Consider the following 24,994-nt stretch of genomic DNA (forward strand, 5'->3'; position numbering starts at 1 on the left):
TTATAGATGTCTTAGTATGTCAAACATTTACTGTAGTACCCCAGCTCCAAATTACTTTGGCCCATTATCCACAAGCATTATAAATATCTGTATCAGAGGGAAGATAAACTTACGTTTATGTAAAACTTGATGGAACAAAACAAAATCGCATGAAACAAATTTTTATGCGGCCACTAGATGGCTCTGTTATGCTATTATTTAGGTATATGTTTGAACTCCTTTGAATTTGTTACCTTGTTATTGAGTTATGTGTTTAAACCCCTTTGAATTAAATACATTTGTTCATTGTACATGAATGTATTAATGTATATGTGGATAATAACATGAAAATGTCAGCATATCTAGTATCTCTAAAAGCCTACCCTCTGGACTCTAGTTTTATATGATGAATAAATATCTACGGTGAATATTGAAAACTTCAGATTCTACCAGAAAGGAACAACTTTCTCCAGATGCGTATTCTAAACATACCATTGGAATACACCAAACCTTTTTAATATGTGAACTTGATATACGGATTTTTAGCATACTGAATTAATCCGAGATTTAATTCATTTCCTACTGTCTGAAGTAATTAATACACTGTTAATATGTATCAAACTAGACAATGATTCTGTTGGAGAAATAAAATATTTCTGCCCAGTCTACTAGAGGGCAAGAATGTAGTCATATTCATCTTACCTGAAGTACTACTTTGGAACACACTCAATGAAACATTTGTTGAATAAGGAAGCCAGGATGATAAAAGTGAAAAAGAATTCTGGGAAATTGTACATAATGTACAGAAGGAAAAATGAATGCAGGGTAGTACATTTAAGCAAAACTGACAAACTTTTTTGAATGCAACTTAGTATATTAAGGCAAAGATGACTAACTCTTTTGGCCTTGGAAACATCTTACCTCTGTCTTTGCCAAAAGGTTTAAATTAAGTCTCCCCGCTACAGTAGGACTGTGTTTCAAGTTTTATAATGGAAATCATTTCAGAGAGAAAATTCTATGGCAAACTTTGAAACTAATTCCTATTAGTATTTATAACTGGAATAGGTCTTCACTGTCTCTACCAAAAAATAAAAAAAATTAGCCAGGTATGGTGTCAGGTGCCTGTAATCCCAGCTACTCAGGAGGCTGAGTCACGAGAATCACTTGAACCTGGGAGGTGGAGGTTGCAGTGAGTCGAGATTGTGTCACTGCACTCCAGTCTGGGTGACAGAGTGAGACTGCATCTCCAAAAAAATAAAAAATAAAAAATGTAAAATAAAAGATTTCAGATGCTGTATGAGAATACTCCAATTTAAGTTAAATGATGAGAATACACGGACACATAAAGGGGAACAGTACACGCTGGGCCTACCTGAGGGCGGAGGATGGGAGGAGAGAGAGGATCAGGAAAAATTACTATTGGTTACTAGGCTTAGTACCTGGCTGATGAAATAATTTGTACAACAAACTGCCATGAAACACGTTTACCTTTGTAACAGACCTGCACATCTTGCACATGTACCCCTGAACTTAACATAAAAGTTTTTTTAAAAAAGGAGTACTGATACATGCTATGGCTGATACATGCTATAGATGAAATGCAGAACCATGTCACTAAGTGAAAAGAAGCCAGACACAAAGTACTACATACTGTACGATTCTATTGATATGAAATGTTCAGAAAAGGCAAATTTATAGTGACAGAAAACAGATCAATGGTTGACTGGGGCTGGGTTGGGGACAGGGCTTATCTTCAAATGGGCATGAGGAACCCCGTCTATCAGCCTTCTATCTGGGTGTCAGAGATCTTCTGATATCAGATTGCCGTGATGGCTCTTCAATCCCATGAATAACTCAGCAGTTATGAGATGTACACTTCACCTTGGTGAGTTTTACAGTATCTAATCATACAGCCTCAAAAAGTCTATTTAAAAAGTCATAAAAGAATAGATTAATTTCTGCCTTCCTGGGACAGTGCTCAAGCAGCCTTTCCATATTCACTCTTTAAAGTTCGCTCTGTCACCATGTATTCTACCTGTAACCTGTTTCTGGATTCTGCATGCTAACACTGCACTGAGAACTGTGCCTCTTTATTCAGGAATATGATTGATCTATAGATTTGTTTTCTGCCATCTTTGTAAAGTTTTAAACAAAAAGTTTAAAATAAATGTCATACTTACACTATAGAGAGAAAAATAAATATATTTTATCTCCAAATGAAGAATGATGAAAAAAACCTTCCAACTTAATATGTAAGATGTTTTAGTAGTTATTTCTTAATTATATAAGTAAAACTATAGAAAACTAAATAGAATAGAACCAGATAAGTGACTTTTGTATTTCTCTAGTTTAAAACCCTTTTATCAGTATGATAATTTATGTAAATGGACAGTATTTCTTAGAAAACAGAAGGTCCAGAAAGAGATCTCTGGAATTGAGAACTTACATTTCATAAAAGCCACACGAATGTTTAAATACTCATCATTCTTTACAGCACTGAACAGAACTTGAGTAGCTAGGATTACAGGCCTACACCACCAAGCCTGGCTAATTTTTGTATTTTTAGTAGAGACGGGGTTTCCCCATGTTGGACAGGCTGGTCTCGAACTCCTGACCTCAGGTGACCTGCTTGCCTCAGCCTCCCAAAGTGCTGGGATTACAGGTGTGAGCCACGGTACCTGACTACAATTATTTATAGTCTCTAAGGGAGATAGTAATAATGGTGATAACTAATGTTTATTGAGTACTTAGGTGCTCATTAACTCATTTAATCCTAACAATTGTATAAGCGCTATACAATTATTGTTGCCAATTTACAGATGAATAGATTGAGGCACAGAGAAATAATGTAATTAACCTAAGATTTGGAGTGGATTTGAATGTAGTCTCATTGGCTCAGAGACCATGCTCTTAACTGGTGTTGTGTGTAAAGGAAGAAAAATGATACTAGGTATAAAATAAGTCTGGGCTTTGCTATTTGTGTGACCTTGGGAAAGTTATCTATCCATTCTAAACCTGTTTCTTCATCTGTAGAAGGAAATCGGCAGTATCTTCCTTTTGATATTGTTGTTAGGATAATTTATAAGAATTATCTGGTAATTATTATTTAAAAGAGGTTTATTTTTGTCCTACATTTAATAATTATTTTGCGAATTTTAATTATTTAAAATTGAATTTATTTTTTGTTATTTAGAAGAAAGACAGTGTAAGTCTTTGTATGATTGGGGAAATATATATTTTTGTTAATCAAATTTATTGATTTTTATAAAAAGTTATACTTTTTTCTAGCACTTAAATATAAGAATATATGCTATGTTAAAACTGTCATCTGTCTTGCTTTTCCAGTTACTTATTGTTAAATTAATTAATTCAACAACTATTTATTGAACATTTATTATTTCAGAGACTACACCCATCGATGTGGGGATACATTGATGAAAGAAAACAGACAAATAGTTTGCCTTCAAGAAGCTTATTCAAGTATGAGAAGACAAAAGATCTAATAAAACTAGTAAATTATACAATTAGTTATAAGATTATAAGTGCTATGGTTCAAAAAAGATTAGTTCGGAATAATAGGAATCAGGAGTCAGGGTAGGGAGGAAGGGGTGAAATTTTATATAAGGTTGTCAGGGTAGGCCTTATTGAGAAGATAACATCTGAGCAAAGCCTGAACTAAAGTGTAGAAGTTAGCCACGTTGCTATTTGTGGGCATGTCAACACAAAGGTCTTAAATAAGATTGTCAGCAAGGGAGCCAGTGCAACTGTTGCAGAATGAGAGAGTTCGAAAAAGAGGAGCTGCGGTTACAAAGGTGATGGATACCAAATCATGTAAGGCCTTGCAGGCCACTATAAGGACCGTAGCCTGAAAAGGAGAGCTATAGAAGGAATTAAAGTACTTTGACTTAATTTGTAAAAGGATTACCCTGGATGTTGGGTTGACAACAGATACCTGGAAACAGGTATAGTACAGATACCTGGAAGCAGGGAGGATAACCAGGATAAAGATTATGGGATCTTTTTTTTTTCCGAGACACAGTCTGGCTCTGTCGCCATGTTGGAGTGCAGTGGCGCGATCTTGGCTCACTGCAACCTCCGCCTCCCAGGTTCAAGTGAGTCCCCTGCCTCAGCCTCCTGAGTAGCTGGGACTACAGGCGTGTGCCACCACACCTGGCTAATTTTTTATTTTGAATTTAGTAGAGATGGTGTTTCATCATGTTGGCCAGGATGGTCTTGATCTCCTAACCTTGTGATCCACTAGCCCTGGCCTCCCAAAGAGCTGGGATTACAGGCATGAGCCACCGGGCCCGGCTGATTATGGCATCTTAGAATGAGGTGGCAGCCCTGGATTTGGTGAGAAGTGGTTGGTTTTGGATAGAAGTAAAGATTGCGCCAATAGGATTTCTTGACAGATCAAATATGGGGCTTGCTAACCAAGGGATTCACTATCCTATAGTATTCACAGTTCATGCCTACACTCAAGGAGATAGGATCATATAAGGGCATCATCACTCTTAGAGTGTGTCTACCACATAATGGAATAGGTTTTTTGGAGGAAGATCATAATCCACAGGTGTGCCTCACCTGCAGACTCAACCCTAACTACATCACTGTGCGTACACTGGATCATCTTAACTGAGGCAGGGTCTATCACTAGCCTCAAACCTTAGCTGATTGCCCCTTTTCCCCGAGTATTCATTGTTGCTAATTGGACCTGGAATGTAACGCTCATGTAGTGGGTAAAAATTCCATAATTCACAACCTGTCCAAAATACAACTTTCTTTAGTTTTTTTTTTTTTTTTTTTTTTTTTTTTTTTTTTTTTTTGAGACGGATTCTTGCTCTGTTGCCCAGGCTGGAGTGCAGTGGCGGGATCTCAGCTGACTGCAAACTCCGCCTCCCGGGTTTACCCCATTCTCCTGCCTCAGCCTCCCGAGTAGCTTTTTAATAATTGTCCCCATTCAAGATATGATTCAGAACTTTAAAGATTTTTAAATATCTTGTAGAAAAACCCAGCCAAATTCAAGATTCTTCTCTCCATTTCTTCCAAAGGTGGTCATGGCAGTGGACATGAAGTGGTGGGTAACATCCGGTCTCAGCCATCATCTTTCCTCTGCTGGCATTGGATGAACCTCAACAGGTTCAGTCTTTGTAAAGTGGTCTCTAGATTCCACGGTTTAGGCTCCTTTCATGGCCTGTAGTCATCGATCTGTGAAGGTTATTAAGTGCCCTCTTTGTCCCAGCTGCCAGGTCACTTTGGATTTAAAAGGCTGTTCTTAGTGATTCCTGCAGCCTATCTGGAGAAATGGAACTTTTATGTGTTGTCCTGTGCCACTGTGGAATCTGTGCAAACCAAGACCATCTATACCTAGGATACCACGAGCTATCTCTACTACTTGGAGGGAGGGCCTTCACCATTGTTGGGCAGAGTACATGGAGGAGGTTGCTGCTTTGCAGAGTTTTAAATGGAAAGTAGGGCACAGCTTTCCCTACTGTTTGATCCTCAGACTTAAAGATCTCTCATCCTCCATTTTAAGGGCTCAGTTTGGTGTCAAGGAGGAAGGTAGGGGGAGAAGAAACCCAAACTTGTATTTACCTCTCTTTTCCTCTTTGCAGTATTCCTTCATCTCCAGCCAGGCAACTCCATTCTGAGAGTAGAGTGGGAAGGTGATGGAGGGGAGGTGTAGTCTGGCTTCCCACTTATTTTCTTTATAGCCTATTGTTTATGGTGTAAATCTTGGCTGTAGGTACTTGAATTACTTCCAACTCTCATGCCAATGGCTCTCATACTTTTTAGTCTGGGGATCCTTTTACATTCTTAAACATTATTGAGAACCCCAAAGGGCTATTGTTTATAAAACAAAAGCAGTATATTTATCGATATTATAGATAAATTTATCAATATTATAGATAACTATATAGATAATATAGTTACAGTTTTTAATATTTAATCTATTAGAAATTGAAATAGAGAAATTAAAAAACATTAAAAAATAACAAGAACAAACCCATAATAAAGCTATAGTTTTAATGAAAAAATAGCTCTGTTTTCCAAAACAAAAGAAAATGAGAAGAGTGGCATTGTGTTACATTTTGGTAAATTTCTTTAATGTTTGGCTTAATAGAGATTGCATTCTCATATCTATTTCTGCATTCAATTTATTTTGATAGGTTGTTTTGTTGAAGTACATGAAGAAAATCTGGCCTCATCCCCATATGTGTTTGGGAAAGGAAAGTATATATTTATATACCCATATGTGTTTGGGAAAAGAAAATATATATTTATAGCATTTTCAGATAATCGTGGATATTTTTCTTTGATACTACATTAAGAATTGACAAGTGCTATTGTCTTAAAGGATATTTGCAATGTGGAATCTGAAAGACATCAATGAACTGTTCATATTGTGCTACATTAAAATCTACTGATTTTTCTTACTCTGAGAATAGACCTTTCACTATTATAACAATTATGCTATGTATATTTATACTGTGTATACTATGTATATGAGTTTTGTGACCTCATGCATTGCTTTTTTGGAAAATGGTTTACTTATGCTGATCTTTCAAACATTGACACCTTTCATTATATAATGTTGGAAAATTACATTTTTTAATATCACCACCAATCTCATCAGAAAGATCTTTAAATATGAGTATGCTGTGAAGCTCATGGTAGCAATACAAGTTCTACAAAATTCTAATTTTTACTTGAAAGCTGAAATTTTATAATTGGCAAGAAATACTGTCAATTGTTTTTTGTTGGAGTGACAGGCTCACTCCTTTCAGTTTTAAGAAAATATTTGCTAATTGCTCAAGTCTGAATAACCATAATTCTCTGTCATTCTTTCAAGTAAAAAGTGTGTTCCATGAATAAAGTGGCCAGTTCCACTTGCAACTCAAACAGTTGCTCAAGGGCTTTTTTTCAAGACAATCACCTACTTCAGTATGTAGCAGACGTGCTTTAGGCACACTTCACATTTTGTCACACAGAAGATTAAAAAGCATATACTGTAGTGTGGGAATGTAATAATATTAATAATTTTACTGTTTTGACAAGTCATAAGTGACACTGACTGTTTTAAACAATGAATGTGTGGTGATGAATACCATAGTACAGATTAATTCTACTGCCTTGATTTATGCTAAAGCACCAGCAGTTTTACCCATTATTGTTATCGCACAGTTGGTAACAATATCAACACAATGACGAAGGCATATAATGAATTCACATTATTATAAAAATCATTTTGACCTTGCAGACCCCCTGAAGAGGACTCAGGTCTGCTCAAGATCCACAGGCTATATTTTAAAACTATTGTACTGTAGTGTTGAGACTCTACACCATGGCAGAGGTCCTGTTTATTAATCTCTTGGATAATAGCCAGTAGTATCTGATGCTGCTTAGATTTCTTGCTTCTGTGCTCCCTCTTTTGGACACAGTTGGTCCTGAATATTTACAGTCTTGATCTTTAAAGTGATAAATTATTGTTGTTATAAAAGTACAGCAATTCATGCATTTGGAGATAAAAACTCAAATACTTTTCCCTGGTCCAGAACTCTAGTCCCACTTATCAAAGGCAACTTGCTTTTACCATTTGTTTAAGCTCTGCTGATTATCTTCATAATTCCAATTACGCTTTTACCTTAATTTCTTAATTTGTCAACTTTAAGCAGTTTCTGTTGGCTCCCCACATGAGGGGGAGACATTTAGCTCATTTATATTACTGTTTCTTACATTCTTGCTTCTTTTCCTAATTTTTAAGCATGGATTTATGTTTTTTGCTCTTCTTTTGGTTTTGTTTGTGGCTTTAAATAAACGTCAATTTCTGCTAAATTTAACACAGGCCAAGAGGACTGGGGTGACTGATCTTTGCAGGTAGATCCCAAAGAGAAGTGAGGGAGACAGGTTGAGCTATTCAATCCGAATTTCTGCTTTCAATTTTACCACTTAGATAGTTCATTGGTTCCTCCTCTATGGGAGAGTAGATCAGAGACAGAATCACATGTTACAATAATTGATCTACTGGCACACGGTAAACAAAGCAGGGAGAAAAGCATTCCTCCTCCTTACCAATGATCACATGTGACTTCTGTTGACAGATGCGTAAACTGAGATCAGAAAAGTCACCAACCCAATGTTACATAGTTAAGGATAGATGTTGGATTATAGTCCAGTCTATCTTTTTTGCTATTCTGATTGTACTGAGGACATTAACTGGGAATGAAAACAATATGGTTTTCTCAGGATGATCATAGGCAGGAGGGATAATTTATCAATATTATTCTATTTTCATAGCGTTTTATTGTTTCTATTTTGTATTTATTTATTTACTTGTTTATTTCTGAGACAGAGTCTTGCTCTGTCACCCAGGCTGTAGTGCAGTGACGCAATCTCGGCTCACTGTAAGCTCTGCCTCCTGGGTACACATTCTCCTGCCTCAGCCTCCCGAGTAGCTGGGACTACAGGCACCCACCACCACGCCAGGCTAAATTTTTTTGTATTTTTAATAGAGACGGAGTTTCACCGCATTAGCCGGGATGGTCTCTATCTCCTGACCTCATGATCCGCCTGCATCGGCCTCCCAAAAATTATTAAAAATTTGTCAATTTATTAATTTATATGTGAAGCAAGCTTTGTTTTTGATAGTATATTTGTTTTGTGGGCTTTTAAAAGTTTTGTTTGCTTTGAAGGATATAAAGTAAGTTCTGAAATGATACACTAAAGCACTAGGAGTATATAGCATGTTGAGCTTGCATTTCTATTTAATGTAGTTGAAACTGAAAAAAATTTAGATTCAGAATATTATTTATCAAATAGAGGAGACTCATCTTTGGTCCAACTGTATAAATTATGTATAATATTTAAGAGCAAGGTCTGGTTTCCATTTCAGTTATTGATTTGAAATAGACCATTTTGGCATCAGAAATGCAGCAGCAGGCATTTCCTACACTTAATGTATTCCCTCAAAAAGCAAGAAGCGGCTTGATGTAGACAGTTTTATATAAGATTTGTCACGGATTCTGGGTGCTTTGGAAATATCTCACATTTTATTCAGTGTAATTCACTTTTCTGTATGGTAAAATGTGGGCAAATACATTCTTTCTAACAATATCTTGGAGACTTTATGCTGTGAGCATTTAATTTGTAAAATTTGCTTTGACTTCCTTGAAAAGGATTGCTAAGTAAATGTGATGACTAATTTTATGTGTCAACTTTGACTGGGTCACAGGGTACCTAGATAGCTGGTGAAACCTTATTTCTGGGTGTGGCTATGATGGTGTTTCTGGATGACATTAGCATTTCAATTGGTAGATTGAGTTAAGCAGATTACCCTCCCCAGTGTTGATGGGCATCATCCAATCCATTAAGGGCATGAATAGAACGAGGTGGAAGAAGGCCTGGCTGCTTGAGCTGAACATTGAACTTCTCCTGTCCTCAGTGCTCCTGGATTTTAGGCCTTCAAACCCAGATTGCAACACTATTGGCTCTCTGGCTCTCAGGCCTTTGAACTACACCTCTGGCTTTCCTGGGTCTCCAATTTGCAGATGACAGATCATGGGCCTTTGCATCCTCTAAAATCATTTAAGCCAATACCTTATAATGAGTCTTTATATATGTGTGTGTGTATGTGTGTGTGTATGCATGCTTATATGTATATATATATATGTATATGTATCTGCCACTAGTTCTATTTCTTTGGAGAACTCTGACTATAATATAATAAATGAGATATTTGACTTGACTCTGGAAAGTGAATGTCTTTTTTAACTTATTGATACTATTCATGATTCCTCTTTCTCTAAGAGATGCTCCAAAGGAGATGGTGAGCATGTAACTAATTCCAACTTTAGTGATTTATTAATTTTTGTATTTATAACTTTTGGGAAGAGACTGAGATGTGACAGATATGTAAATATGAGGATAGTTACAGGATTAATGGAAGAAGGTTCAACTTATTAGTTTCAGTACTAACAAATAAGTGAATAAATTTTACTCTGTAACCTTTATTAAGAGCACTGAGTATTTAGAGAACTCTTATAGACAACAAATTAGGGACAATAAATGGCAAGAACTGGTAACCGCACTGGTTTGGGGAGAAGTGGCCCTCAAATTCTGTTAGGTATCCTTGGCCACAGGTGAAAGACTTACTTGAAGTAGACTGCAGATTTCTGGGGGGATGGAATCCAAGTGAAACTGTGTGCCTTAGAGTTCTCCAGAAAAGCAGAATTAATAGGAGAGAGATATGTACATATGACTTATTATGAGGGATTGGCTCACATGCTTGAGGCTGAGAAGTCTCATAATCTGCTGTGCAAGTTGGAGACTGGGTGGTTCATGGTGTAATTCAATCTGAGACTGAAAGCCTGAGGACCAGGGAAGCCAATGCTGTAAATCACAGTCTGAAGGCAGAAGATGAGATGAGATGTTCCAGCTCAATCAGTGAGCCGTGTGTGTGGGAGGCAAGCCTGTGGGGAATTCAGCTGGTGCCCCAAGATAGGATGGGTTGCAACATGTGAAAAGCTGATGTCTAGAAAAGAAAGGGATTGGAAGAGAGAAAAGAAAATTTGTGGAGAATGAAGATAAATGGCTAACTTTACACTCCCCAAATCCCCCTCCCTCCTTTTTTTGCAGAGATCGTTTTGCTAGATTTTTAAAAAAGAGAGATGAACACGTTTTAAAACTCTGAAGAAAGAAATGGGCTCATTGGTGTGGAGCAGAACAGAATACTGGGAGTAAGAAATGCTATAATCATTCCTGTTCTCAAGTCCATTCAGTAACAGCTGTGTGATTCTCTTATTCTCTTATTCTAGGGTCCCATAAATGACCTAGGAGCTGTGTTATATTTATTGGAAGTAAAAAAAATCACTATAAGTAACATATAAATTTAGGAAGAGAATGATCTGTGAAAGGTTTTATAAATATAGGATGGATATATATCCTACTTGAAAGCTTTCTATCTCTTCATTTTGAATTATGTTAGTGGTATCTATGTTCTGTAACCACCTCCCACTCACCCTCAGGCCAAAACAATAAAATACCTACTGATTACCTAAAATCACCAGGCCCAAACTCTTCGTTTTCCTATCAGTTTATTGTTGTACATATGAGGTACCATGCTACTATCAGAATTATATCCAGGTTTTTTATTTTAAAAAACTCAGAGAAAAAAATGTTTCCAGTAATTTTCATTCAATGTGAATGACAAGATTATAGCTATAAACATTGAAATAACCATTTCATTTCTTCCTGAGGAAGTTTCATATTTTAAACAATGAAAAAGGGAATTCTATACAAAGCTAGTTTTAACTCAAATTATCTCTCATTATTTTCTCATATGTATTTATGTTATTTTCAGATTAGCATATTAACTAGTTGGAGTACATAATGTGGAAAGTATGCGTGTCCTCTAGAATTTGATGCTGTCTTCAAGACACATTGAGTGGTCAAAAATCGTTTCACAGGTTTGCTGCTCTAGCTAGCATAATACATGTACTTGTGAATGAATAAATTTTGGTAAGATCTCTTCCTTTTTCTCCTATCTTTATACGAACATGGAGTATGTTTCTGACATCTATTTAAAAGGATGAGGTGTTCCGTCAACTCGATTTACCTAAACAAAATATGCCATTAGCAGCTTTGCTTAGCAGTTCAAATGTACATCTTACCATTAAAGCATAAATGTATCAGTTTTTCTTTTCTTTTTTTTTTTTTATTAGAATAAATGTTGTTGCCAAATGAAAACATGACACTGTATATAACTGCTGGGGCCTATTCTCATTATGGTTAACCTTCCTAAGCCAGTTTTGTTAAGTTGGTGGAGATGGAAGACTATAGTAATTTTCCCAGCATGTCTGGCATGTGCTGCTCTAAAAGAGACAGCAGTAAGAATGAAAACTGTGTTTCCCATATTTGTCCAAATGACTTTGATTTTGCTTTTAGAGTCAAGAGTCTTAAAAACTGGTGATTTTTCCAATTCCTTCTACTAATAGTATATTTAAAAATTAGCATATTCTTTAGGTACATAAAACTTTTAAAAAGTTAGTAATTATAATGTACATCTAAACATTTATAGTAAGTAGATCTCACAATTTGTTTTCTAATTAGTAATTGATAGTTTTACCCATTATAATGACAATGAAAATATTTTTCCTATAGGTTTTCCTCTCATTTTTTTCTAATCATAGCTTTGATAATATTTTATGAAGGCTTATAATCATAGCAGGGAATTAATTTACTACTTAAATTTTATGTATATGTACAGTACATTTAAAAATTAAGTATTCTGGGCATGGTGGCTCACGCTTGTAATCCCAGCACTTTGAGAGGCCAAGGTGGGTGGATCATGAGGTCAGGAGTTCAAGACCAGCCTGGCCAACATGGTGAAACCCTGTCGCTACTAAAAATACAAAAATTACCCGGGTGTGGTGGTGCGTGGCTATAATCCCAGCTACTCAGGAGGCTGAGGCAGGAGAATCACTTGAACCCAGGAGGCGGAGGTTGCAGTGAGCCGAGATCACACCATTGCACTCCAACTTGGGTGACATAGCGAAACTCTGTCCCCACCTCAAAAAAAAAATTAAGTAAATGTTAACAAGACAATAAGTATGATGTATTCTTTTCTTTTTTGAAAACTTTATTAACCATGTCTATCATTTACAGTTTAAATGTAAATATATTGCAAGAGCATAACTTGCTCATCTTTGTACTTCCTGCATTTAATTTAGTAGCTAATCCTTAATTGTACCTATGAACTGTTATCTTCCACCAGAGTGATGGGTGAAATATTTTCAAAAGTGAGCCTCTGCTCTGCTTTTGTTTCTTTGCCTTATATCAAAAGTATCACTGCAGACATTAGATTACAAATAATATATTAATTTGTTTTTTGTTATAAATCTTCACGTTACATAATTTTATTTTGAACTATCTGGGAAAATGGAATTTTTTAATAACCTAAATGTAAATAGTCTAATCACATCATCTAGGGAAACTGTTTTTAGTTTTCATTTAATAGGTTTTGTTTTGGGGAGCGTTAAATAAAAGCTATTCATATTTGAAAGTCAACCTGTTTCTGGAGATGACACATACCTCAGACTCTAGGCATGCATTTCTGTAGAACTAGTGAGGACTACTGGGATCGATTCACAGCTTACAGCAAGTGGACATAGAATTCTCAATGATATGTCTTTAGACCTCTATAATTTCTCCCCTTCAGAGGATTCAGTCAGTACACTTTACATTGTTATTTACTGTTTTGGTGTACTCAGTGTGTTTCTATTTACCATCCAACAGCTTTACAGTATATATTTCAGTATAACAATTATGTTGTGATGGAAGAGTTAGTAATTTTTACATATATTCACTAGACCATGTATATGAAAAAATCACTTTTGCTATAGTACTTATCTTTTTTTTTGGTGCAGATAAAGCTCATATATTACGTTTCCACTCTGATCTAGCACAAATTATAATTTACAATTATTTCTAAATACTTAAGTGGATTTAAATTTTGGCAAGCATTTTTCATGGGTGTTATGCTTTTGACATTTTATGCTACATTGTGAAGTTTATTTTGCTTCTTGTTTCATAGGACAGTTTATAGAATAAAAGAATAAGAAAACATTGTACAGGCAAACAGTGGTCTAAAAACCTACAGAGACACAATCTTAGTTGATATATAAAAGTGTAAATATTACTATGAAATGGAACAGTTCTGCATTTGTGTTTGATATTTATGTTGGTTGCAATTGACTTCCACATGAGTGCACAGTAGTCTACAATAATCCCACAGGCTCAGATATGAGTTAAGAGAAAGGCCACAGGCCTCAAGGCTTTAACACATACTTTTTCTTTTTTTCTTATCATCCACATGCCAGCACATGGAAGAAACTTTGTTCTTTTTTCTCATTTGAAGAGGTATATTTTTCAACTGTCTTTTGGTAGCTTCTGGAAGCTTTGGAAAAGGTGTGTTCTACATGGACGATGAAGTCTCGAGTTTTCTCTCAGTGCTATCTTACTTTCTGCAGCTCCTGTCTCAGCCAGGATGGCAGAGGCTGACCCAGTTTGTGCAGCAGCTTTGAGAGTTCCACATTGTGATCTCGATAGTAGCTTGACAGAAATGTCCTGCTCTAAGTGGAGAGGAGGAGAAAAAAGTACATTTTATTTTGTTTATTATATTTCATACACTTTGACTACGTTGAAATAAGTATCAAGTATACCAGATCTGGATTAAAATTTGTATTAGCATGTGGACTATTTATTTAGCACATCCTATGATATTTTACTGATGGTCTTGGGTACTGGCATTTTTCTTACTAGGAAGAGGCAAACGGCGTGGTGACGGTACTGCCCACTCTAATCCTTCCTACACATTTGTATTTTCATTACCTCTGGGAAGACCTCTTTACTCTTACCTCCTTTCTGGACATTATTTTCACGAAATCAGTCACTCCCTTAAATAAACCCAATATGGAATACTCAGTAACCTTGTTGAGAAGAAATGATATCCTGAAAAGTTGTGTTTTTCTTATCTTTCTCTACCACCAAATTTAATAAGGTCTGTGTTAAACCAGAGTAAAATAAAATGCTAAGAAAGCTATTCAGCAGTGTCTCTTAAGCAGTTTAGCTTTAATAAATGTACAGGAAATAGCTTTGACATAAATGCAGATGATATATTTTATATTACTTTCTTGAAATACTATAGAAATTGTATGTCAATTTCTTTTGGGAAAAGAAGGGTTGTTTTCACAGTGCTCTGAAGGTATATTTTAATAATCAGCCAAAGAAAATTGGAGTTCTGAAATTGCAGTTTGTTCATTAAAACAACGGAAACACCCCCCCTCTTCTGTATATGATTTAATTAAGAGTTTATTGAGGACAGACCCTGCATCTATCAGGTCAGGCACAAAAAAATAGTCCTCAAGGTTTTGTTAGATAAAGTATTCAAATAAATTTAGCCCACCTTAGGATCCTCAGGTCTGAGGATTCTCAGTTAATGTAATGTATTAATTGTGATCTAAAAAAATTTACAAATCAAACTCCACTTGCATGCTTATATTGAAACTATATACTAACTAGACTAATAATAAAAATATTATTAGTAAATCTTAATATATGTCAAGTAAGGATCAAAGTAAAAATGTGGGGTATAGAAATGGAGAAAACTGTAGCATTAAGTGATTAATGCTACACTTAATCACTTAATCAGAGTGTCACCATTCTGAACAGAATAAACAGGAAGTGCTGAATACATACTGCAAAGTGTGTATCTACATTCTCCAAAGCCTAAATTATCTGCTAGTGTAAGTTAGATGTTGGGAAATGTATTGCTTCTTTCATTTATTACCATATTAACAGCTCAAAACTTAGTATATTGTATCAGTAATTTATATTACTGCCCAGGGCACACTTACAACAGAATGACTCAGGCAGTGAAAAAAAGAGATTTTTTTTTTTTTTGAGTTGGTGTTTCACTCTTGTTGCCCAGGCTGGAGCTCAATGGTGCAATCTGGGATCACTGCAACCTCTGCCTCCTGGGTTCAAGCGATCCTCCTGCCTCAGCCTCCTGAGTAGTTGGGATTACAGGCACCAGCCACCATGCCCAGCTAATTTTTTCTTTTGTATTTTTAGTAGAGATGGAGTTTCATCATGTTGGCCAGGCTGGTCTCGAACTCCTGACCTCAAGTGATCCACTCGGCCTCCCAAAGTACTGGGATTACAGGCGTGAGCCACCACACCCAGCCAAAAATGGAAATCTTGGTCTTATTTTCACTTTTCAATGAATATATTTCCTGTCTTGGTTTCAGTTAACCTTTATGCTAAAATTTTTGTGCAGGTATCATTCTTTTTGGAATAAGATATTATCTCTTTATTCTTTTTCAGAATGTCAAATTCTATTTTTTCCTTTATTCTTGCATGACAAGTAATAATATATTGTGGGTAAAATCGAAACAAGCAACCTACTCGTACTGAAATTGAAATGGCACTTTTAAGTTTTAGAAAGGCTGAATTTTGACTTTAACTAGTTTTTTAAGAAAATAGATGATATTATTGGTTATCATTTTGCTGATTTAGTTTGTTATTTTAAGCTCTATGCTTACATCAGAGTCCATTGGGGGGTATTTTCTTCCTTTGCTCTTTCCAAGGCATTTTGTTTTACCTTCTTCCAGTAACTGACACCAGAAACCTTTGTGAGAATCAAACCTAAAAAAATAAAAAATACACACAAAAAGACCAGAAAATCATTTTTCAACCAATTTATATGATATAATGACCAATGCATAAATATTTTACTTGGATAACAATCTATAACCAGAGAAACTGAATTCCTTTTTACTATATTCCTTTGCGTAAAGTCTTTTGGCATACTTCTAAATTCTCAGTTCATCTGTCATATTTGTGAGTTTGCCAGGTTCCTACTAGAAAAACTGTCAGCAGGTCTCCTATTAATAGAAATTAATAAGGCTACTTCCTTCATCTGGAAGGAAAAAATGCATAAATTTTCAATTTTATTTTAGGGTTTAGAAACAAGTCATTCTTTTTCTTTGTAGGGTTTAAAAACAAGTCAGTCTTCATCCATGTCTATGAATTTAGATGCTACTTGTATCATACAACTAGAAGGTAATAGAAGAGAAAAGGTTTCAGTGTATCATGGAGTGATTACTTTTAGGATTCTCTAGCTATAATCCATTTAATTTTTTTCAGAGCTACTTTCTTCTTTTGGTATGAGCTTGTTTTAAAGTAATAGCACCTATAAATGATTTTTTTTTTTTTTTTTGAGACAAAGTCTCACTCTTGTTGCCCAGGCTGGAGTGCAATGGCGCGATGTCAGCTCACCGCAACCTCTGCCTCCCGGGTTCAAGCGATTCTCCTGCTTCAGCCTCCCAAGTAGCTGGGACTACAGGCATGCGCCACCACGCCTGGCTAATTTTTGTATTTTTAGTAGAGACAGAGTTTCTCCATGTTGGTCAGGCTGATCTTGAACTCCCGACCTCAGGTGATCCACCTGCCTCGGCCTTCCAAAGTGCTAGGCACCCAGCCTAAATGAACTTTTTATGCCATAATTATAATAAACATAATAATAGCACATTAAATATACGTTCTATCTTACCAAAATATTTCATATAACTCTTTCTCATTTGAGGTTTCATTCTAACACTTAAGGATATGGTGTGAAGGATTCTTCCCATTTTATAGCATTTAGCATACTGTTTGGCTCTTGTAAACATTTGCCAAGTATTAGTTGAAAACAAAATGAGAAAGGAGAAAATGCTTGTCAAGGTTTATTTATCTCGTACTATACTTCAATATTCAAGTCATGACTCAAGTCTAGGCCCCCGATTCTAGGTTCAAGGCCTTTTCTTTTTTACTGGTCTCCAAGTAGGTTTTATATTATTATTCACTGTAAATAAAGCACTAATTTGTATGCTCAGATATAAAAGTGAAAGTAATAGTCAGCAATGATAATTCCTTTACGTAGCTTTTGTTATTCAATAATTCTATCGCCATTTTTCTTCTCAATTAGAATTATTTCTTCAGATAATGTTTTTCTTTTGCTTTTAATCTGTTCTACTTCTAGGAATGCTACTTCCAACACTTTACTTACCATTATAATGTGAAAACCTGAAATACCTAGGGTGACAGTTAACAAAAAATATGTGCAATGACTGCACACTTAAAACTACAAAACGTTGTTAAGATAAATTTTAGAAAAAAAGGATCTATACTATGCTCATAAATCAGAAGACTAGATATTTTTAAAATACCAAGTCTCTCCAAATTTATAGATTCAGTATGATTCCTATCAAAACTCCAGTGGACTATATTTTAAGCAGAAATAGAAAATTATTATAAAAATGTAAAGGGAGTAGACAAGCTAAAACAGTTTGAAAACAAAGAGCAAAGCTGGAGAACTCATACCATTTAATTTCAAGATTTACTGTAATTCTACAGTAATGAAGATTGTATGGTGTTGGCATCAGTGGACCAATGGATCAATGGAACAAAATGAAGAATTCAGAAATAAATCTACACATCTACAGTCAACTGATTTTCAAAAAATAGCTGTCAAGGTAAGTCAATGGGAAAGGATTAGTCTTTTAAATTGCACAAGAAAAATTGGATATCTATATGAAAAAGCTGAACATTGACCCTTACCTCATGTTGTATATAAAAATTAACTTGAAATGTATTATTGAGCTAAATATAACTATAAAAATTTAGGCTAAAAACATATCTAAAATTATAAAAATTCTGAAAGAAAACATAGGAAAAAAAACCAGACAATTTTGCAGTCTTGGGTTAGGCAAAGATTTCTTAGGATGAACCATAAGGGAAAAATAACGTTAATTTTGAATTTATCAAAATTTAAAATTTTGCTCTCATAAAGACACTTAAGAAAATGAGAAGGGAAACCACAGACTGGGAGAAAACATTTGTAAAAAATATATCTAATGCAGAACTTGTATTCAGAATATATAACAATATAAAAGATAAAAATATCAATAAAAACTGGATAAAAGATTGGAACAGGCTGGGCATGATGGCTCATGCTGTAATCTCAGCACTTTGGGAGGCTGAGGAGGGCGGATCAGCTGAGGTCGGGAGTTCGAGACCAGCCTGACCAACATGGAGAAACCCTGTCTCTACTAAAAATACAAAATTAGCCAGGCATGGTGGTGCATGCCTGTAATTCCAGCTACTCAGGAGGCTGAGGCTGAGGCAGGAGAATCACTTGAACCTGGGAGGCGGAGGTTGCTGTGAGCCAAGATCGCACCATTGCACTCCAGCCTGGGCAACAAAAGTGAAACTCTGTCTCAAAAAAAAAAAAAAAAAAAAAAAAAAAAAAAAAAAAAAGACTGGAACAGACACTTCACCAAAGAACACATGAATGGTCAATGAACAAATGAAAATTTGCTGAACACCATTCATCATTAAGGAAATACAAAATACAAATATAAATTACAAATGAAATAGCACTGTACCCTCAGTAGAAAAACTGATTTTAAAAATATCCAGTGTTGGCAAAGACATGGAACAAATAAAATTGTTGGTAGAAATTAAAAATATTACACCTTCTTTGTAAAGTTTCTTAGAAATTAAAATACAGAACTACTATATGACCTGCCAATCCCATTTCCCATTTCCAGGTTTTTACTTGAAGGCAATGAAAATATATGTCCATACAACTGTTCACAGTAGCTTTGTTTGTGATAGCCAAAAAAATGCAAATTACTCATGTCCATCAACCGGTGAAAGGATAAACAAATTGTAGTATATCCATAAAATGGAGTAATACATAACAATAATAAAGAATTGACTCCTGATAGATGTCGCCACATAGAGGAAACTCAAAAGCATTATGCTAAGTGAAAGAAAGTAGCTTGATGATCGTCAGGGGTCAAGGTGAGTAGAAAGTATTGACTACAGAGGAGCATGAGGAAACTTTTGGATTATATCTTTTTGTTCTATATCTTGATTCTGGTGGTACATACAACTGTATACATTTGTATTCTTTGAACTGCACAATTACAATGGATGATTATATGTAAATTATACATTAACAAAGCACTTAAAATGATAGTATGATCTAATGTGTGTGTGGAGGGGTGTGTACCTGGGGGTGTACTCTATATGTAGTTAATCTTGTAGAATTTATAACTGTAGTCCTATGAAAATAATGCAAACCTGAATTTCTGCCTCTGTATGACTTTGTGTATTAGAGAGAATAATCACATTCCATTTATGTAAAGTCTGGTTTCCCATCGTTATTAAAGCAATTGTGTCAGATTAGGACACAGCATTTTATGTTTTCATGCTCTTTATATTCTTGTTTGAATCAGTAAGGCAACTGAATAAATTAGTGTTATATACAGAATTACAAAGAGATCATTAATAAAGATCGTATTAGTTAAATAATCTGTACATGAAAGCCTTTGGGAAACACTAATACAACATTTCTGGAAGTCTGTGATTGATGTAATATTTTTCATTAACATTTTGCTATCAGCAATTTTCCAAAATTGAATTCTGACTCATTTTAAGTATTCAAGTGATCAAAATTCAGAATCCAGACCAGTTATTCACTTTTCGCTAATATACCTTGCTGTAGATACGTAACTGGAACATACATATGCTGTGTATTAAAATGAGTAGTCTTCTGAGAGAAAGTTTTTCTAAGAAACACTGAACTCCACACATGCTAAAATTAAGAATCAAAAGAAAAATAAGTTTTTATTTTATCTCTGCTGATTAATTAGATCTTATGCAGCAGGTGTCAGGCTGGGCTTTACTGAGAAAAAAAACTGTGTGTGTGTAGCTGGCACCTAGTCTAGGCATCTGTATGCATACACTCATAGGCAATGGTATAAATGTGTCAGGATGCAAATGAGAAGGAGAAGCTAGAAGGGATGGCATGTTTATTTACCCAGTGGCCTGAGGGACTGGGTCTGGTCCTTCATAGAGAACCATCATAGATAGACGAAGGGACTGCTATTCATTGAAGGTCTTATGAGTTTGGGGCAGAAGTAATATTATTTCAGAGCCCAAATGAAGAAGTGTAATAGAAGATGGAGAAAATTGGCCAGGCGCGGTGGCTCACGCCTGTAATTCCCGCACTTTGGGAGGCCGAGGTGGGCGGATCACGAGGTCAGGAGATGGAGACCATCCTGGCTAACACAGTGAAACCCCGTCTCTACTAAAAATACAAAAAATTAGCCAGGTGTGGTGGCGGGCACCTGTAGTCCCAGCTACTTGGGAAGCTGAGGCAGGAGAATGGCGTGAACCCGGGAGGCGGAGCTTGCAGTGAGCAGAGATTGCGCCACTGCACTTCAGCCTGGACGACAGAGCGAGACTCCGTCTCAAAAAAATAAAAATAAGAAGATGGAGAAAATCTCTCGACACCTGTCCAGAAAGCAGCAGTGTTTCTGTGAAGTCTGGTGGAACAGCAAGGAAACAATCTTTTTATGTAAGCACTGGCAACCATTCTCATGGCTGGGCCCCTCCTTTCAAGGCCTTCAGGCAGTGAACATTTTGGAGGAAGTGTTCATGTATTGTTTAGTGTCCGCTTCTATGGCTACCCTAACCTGGTGGTGGGGATACTTTGTTTATCATTGTGTCTCCAGAGTCATGCACGTAATAGTTATTGAATAAAATTTTGTTGATTTAAAGAGTAAAACAAGAATGGGTAAGAATGGTTCTTATGCTTGTATGGAATATCTTCTGGGGATGTTTAGAAATAACGGTAAAAGACTTGTGGGCAGGGGCACCAAGATTCTCCAATGATTCAACCTCTAAACAGTGACTTTTTTTTTTTTTCTTTTTATTGAGTCGGAGTTTTGCTCTTTCGCCCAGGCTGGGGTGAAGCAGCGTGATCTCGGCTCACTGCAACCTTGACCCCCCCGGGTTCAAGCAATTCTTCTGCCTCAGCCTCCTGAGTAACTGGGGTTACAGGCATGCACCACCACGCCCGGCTAATTTTTGTATTTTTAGTAGAGATGGAGTTTCACCATATTGGTTAGGCTGGTCTCGAACTCCTGACCTCAGGTAATCCACTCGCCTTGGCCTCTTAAAGTGTTAGGATTACAGGCGTGAGCCCTCTTGCTTGGCCGACATTTTTATATTAATGAAAACGTGACTTTATTTCTACCCTCGTGCGGGTTAATCGTACAAAACATTCAGATTACACTTGGAAGACTAAAGTGTGTCTGAAATGCCTTTACATGGAAAAACCATTTCTATGGGTGAATACTGAATTGAAAATAGCAATTCAGTAAATTTCAAAATCAAAATACCATCATTTAGATATTACTAATATAGGACAAGCATAGCAGTTTTTAAAAATCAGTTCTCTTCTGGCAAACATGTTTCTTATTTAAGGAATCGTTTTACTGATATGTATTTTATTTTAACAACTTTTTTGAGGTATTATTTACATATTGTTAAATATACAATTCAGCACTATTTAGCAAATTTAGATAGTTGTATAATTATCACCACAATCTGTTTTTAGAACATTTCCACTATCCTTTGAAAACCCGTATTTTTGCAGCCCATTGCAGTCAATCCCTGCTGTCATCCCTAGTTCCAGATAAAGTCTTTCTTTCTTTATTTCTTGGTTTTTTGTTTAGACAGAGTTTCACTCTTGTTACCCAGGCTGGATTGCAATGGTGCGATCTTGGCTCACTGCAACCTCCGCCTCCCGGGTTCAAGCAATTCTCCTGCCTCAGCCTCTGGAGGAGCTGGGATTACAAGCATGCACCACCATGCCCAGATAATTTTTGTATTTTTAGTAGAGATGGGGTTTCACCACATTGGCCAGGCTGGTCTCAAACTCCTGACCTCAGGTGATCTGCCTGCCTCGGCCTCCCAAAGTGCTGGGATTACAGGAATGAGTCACCATGCGTGGCCCAGATAAACTCTTTCTAACTCTACATTTGTTTCTTTTCTGAACATTCCTTCCCCACCCCCACCCCCACCCCCCAGTGTGGATATAACAAATTTCTAGTTTTTAGCTATTATGAATAATGGTATAATAATTCCCTTACAAGCTTTTATGGACTTAGGTTTTCATTTATTCTGGGGTAGATTCTTAGAATGAAATTGGATTGTTGGGTAAGATGCTGTTTAGTTTTTAAGAAACTGCAAAACTGCTTTCCAAAGTGGCCACATATTATGCATTACCATCAGTAGTGTGTGAGGATTCCAGTTTCTCCACACATTTGCCAACATTTGCAATATGGTTTGGCTCTGTGTCCCCACCCAAATCTCACCTTGGATTGTAATAATACCCACATGTCAAGGGCAGGACCAGGTGGAGGTAATTGAATCATTGGGGCAGTTTATCTTGTGATAGTGAGTAAGTTCTCATAAGATCTGATGGTTTTATAAGTATCTGGCATTTTCCCTGCTGGCACTTTCTCTCTTCTGCCTCCTTGTGAAGAGTTGGCTTCTGCCATAACTAAGTTTCCTGAGCCTTCCCAACCATGTAAAACTGAGTCAATTAAACCTCTTCTCTTTCTTTCCCTTTCTTTCAAATTTACATATTGTTAAATATACAATTCAGCACTATTTAGCAAATTTATATAGTTGTATAATTATCCCTCCCTCCCTCCCTCCCTCCCTCCCTCCCTCCTTCCTTCCTTCCTTCCTTCCTTCCTTCCTTCCTTCCTTCCTTCCTTCCTTCCTTCCTTCATTTCTCTCTCTCTCTCTTTCTTTCCTTCTTCTCTCTCTCTTTCTTTCTTTTTTTTTTTTTTTTTTTTTTGTGTTTCACTCTTGTTACCCAGGCTGGAGTGCAATGGCACGATCTTGGCTCACTGCAACCTCCACCTCCTGGGTTCAAGTGATTCTCCTGCCTCAGCCTCCCAAATAACTGGGACTACAGGTGCCCACCACCATGCCCGGCTAATTTTTTGAGTTTTTAGTAGAGATGGAGTTTCGCCATGTTGGCCAGGCTGATCTTGAACTCCTGACCTCAGGTGACCCATCTGCCACGGCCTTGCAAAGTGCTGGGATTACAGGTGTCAGCCACCCCACCTGGCCTAAATCTCTTCTTTTTAAATAACCCAGTCTAGGGTATTTCTTCATAGCAGCATGAGAATGGACTAATACAGTAAATTGGTATTGTCTTTTGGGTTATTGCCATTCTAATGGGTAACATAGTGGTATTTCAATGTATTTTAATTTGCATATCTTTATGATTACATATTTATGAAGAAAAGTGACATCCAGTGCACGTGGAGATGGATGTTATTCATAATAAAATCTGAGAAAACAATAGCTCATTTTGAGGTTCTAGTTCTTTTTAAGGAAGCACTTCCTGTTAATATGCTATTCACTATTAAAAATTCACAGTATTGTTTGTCTGTGGTTCTAACATCCTGTGCCAATATGAAGAGCTTAACAGGTTGGCAGTGTAGGTTTCAGAGATAATTGAGTTTCAATCCTGCCTCCTCAACTTACTTGCTGAGTGACTTTTGGCTTAACTTTCCTGTGCCCCAGTTTTTTTAATCGGAAAAAAATGGAGCTAATTGTACCTATCACATTGTGTTTTATGAAGAGAGATAGATATATGGGACATGTAAATGTATATTTATTTTGAACTGTTACAACCACTTAAAAATTTATCATAGAAATTCGAGTAGACTATTTTTTTCTTTTCCCTATTCAGCATTTCTAGTTGTTCTTTCATGCCATCCAGAGAACCAACAGATTTTAGTTACTATGGCTACTATAATTTGCTAATAAGAAAGATTTAATTTAGTACGTTTGTACTCAAATGTATCTACAGTGGGTAGGAAAACAGTTCATGGGCGATATAAATTTGGTTGCCAAGGAAGTTATATTAAAGCCATTGAAGTCCTGATTTTCAAACAACTTCAGTCCTTCATGACTTAGCTAACCTTTATCCACAAAACAAACAAACAAATATACTCAACTCCCGGCTTTCAAATTCTCATTGCCCATTTATTGACATTTTCAAAGTAAATTAATACTAAAAATTCATATAACATAGTCTGGTTTCATTCATCTTGACAAATAGGTTAACTGGCTGAGACATAAAGATGCCAGGTTCAGGTATTTAGCTAACTAGTATTTCTAAACATGAAGACACCTGTCATAGGCATTGATGGCTAGGTATAATTGTGAATAGATGTATTCATGGCAAAACTAAAAATTCATATTTTTCATTTTAGTGTATACAAATTAGCACAATTCCATGCTAAGCATTATTTTTCCTGTCTTATTTCAAATGATTGCTTCAAAATACTATACAACACGTAACACAAAAACTAAAGTAATGTTAATATATCAGTTCCATTTAGGGATTAAGGGTATGTGGAACAAGAGTTGTAAATTATAATTTACTTCATTGAATGAGAAAGTTCTTATTTATATTTTTAAAGCTTATTTTGCTTATTTCATTCACATGATCACTGAGAAAATCAGATTATTTAACATTAAATATATCACTTAACACCCATGATGACAGTACTTAATCATTTTAAGACATCACAAA

At 36.1% G+C, this 24,994-nt stretch overlaps 1 protein-coding gene across 4 annotated transcripts in view; it reads right to left on the bottom strand.

The window, feature by feature from the left end:
- Nucleotides 1-11,059: 11,059 nt before the first annotated feature.
- Nucleotides 11,060-24,994, bottom strand: part of NDST3 (N-deacetylase and N-sulfotransferase 3) — a 218,868-nt gene continuing 204,933 nt past the window's right edge. For 3 of the 4 annotated variants that reach the window (XM_050792340.1, XM_050792339.1, XM_050792343.1), the window contains 2 exons: nucleotides 16,080-16,182; nucleotides 11,060-14,103 (listed from right to left, as the gene is read on the bottom strand). In XM_050792340.1, coding sequence (XP_050648297.1) covers nucleotides 13,906-14,103; nucleotides 16,080-16,182 — 301 coding nt within the window. In that variant the 3' untranslated portion in view covers nucleotides 11,060-13,905. Of the gene's footprint in view, nucleotides 14,109-16,079; nucleotides 16,183-24,994 lie in introns of all 4 variants that reach the window. The other variant, XM_050792342.1, reaches the window with a different exon arrangement.

The sequence above is a fragment of the Macaca thibetana genome, chromosome 5 (genome assembly GCF_024542745.1).
Source record: "Macaca thibetana thibetana isolate TM-01 chromosome 5, ASM2454274v1, whole genome shotgun sequence".
NCBI lineage: Eukaryota > Metazoa > Chordata > Mammalia > Primates > Cercopithecidae > Macaca > Macaca thibetana.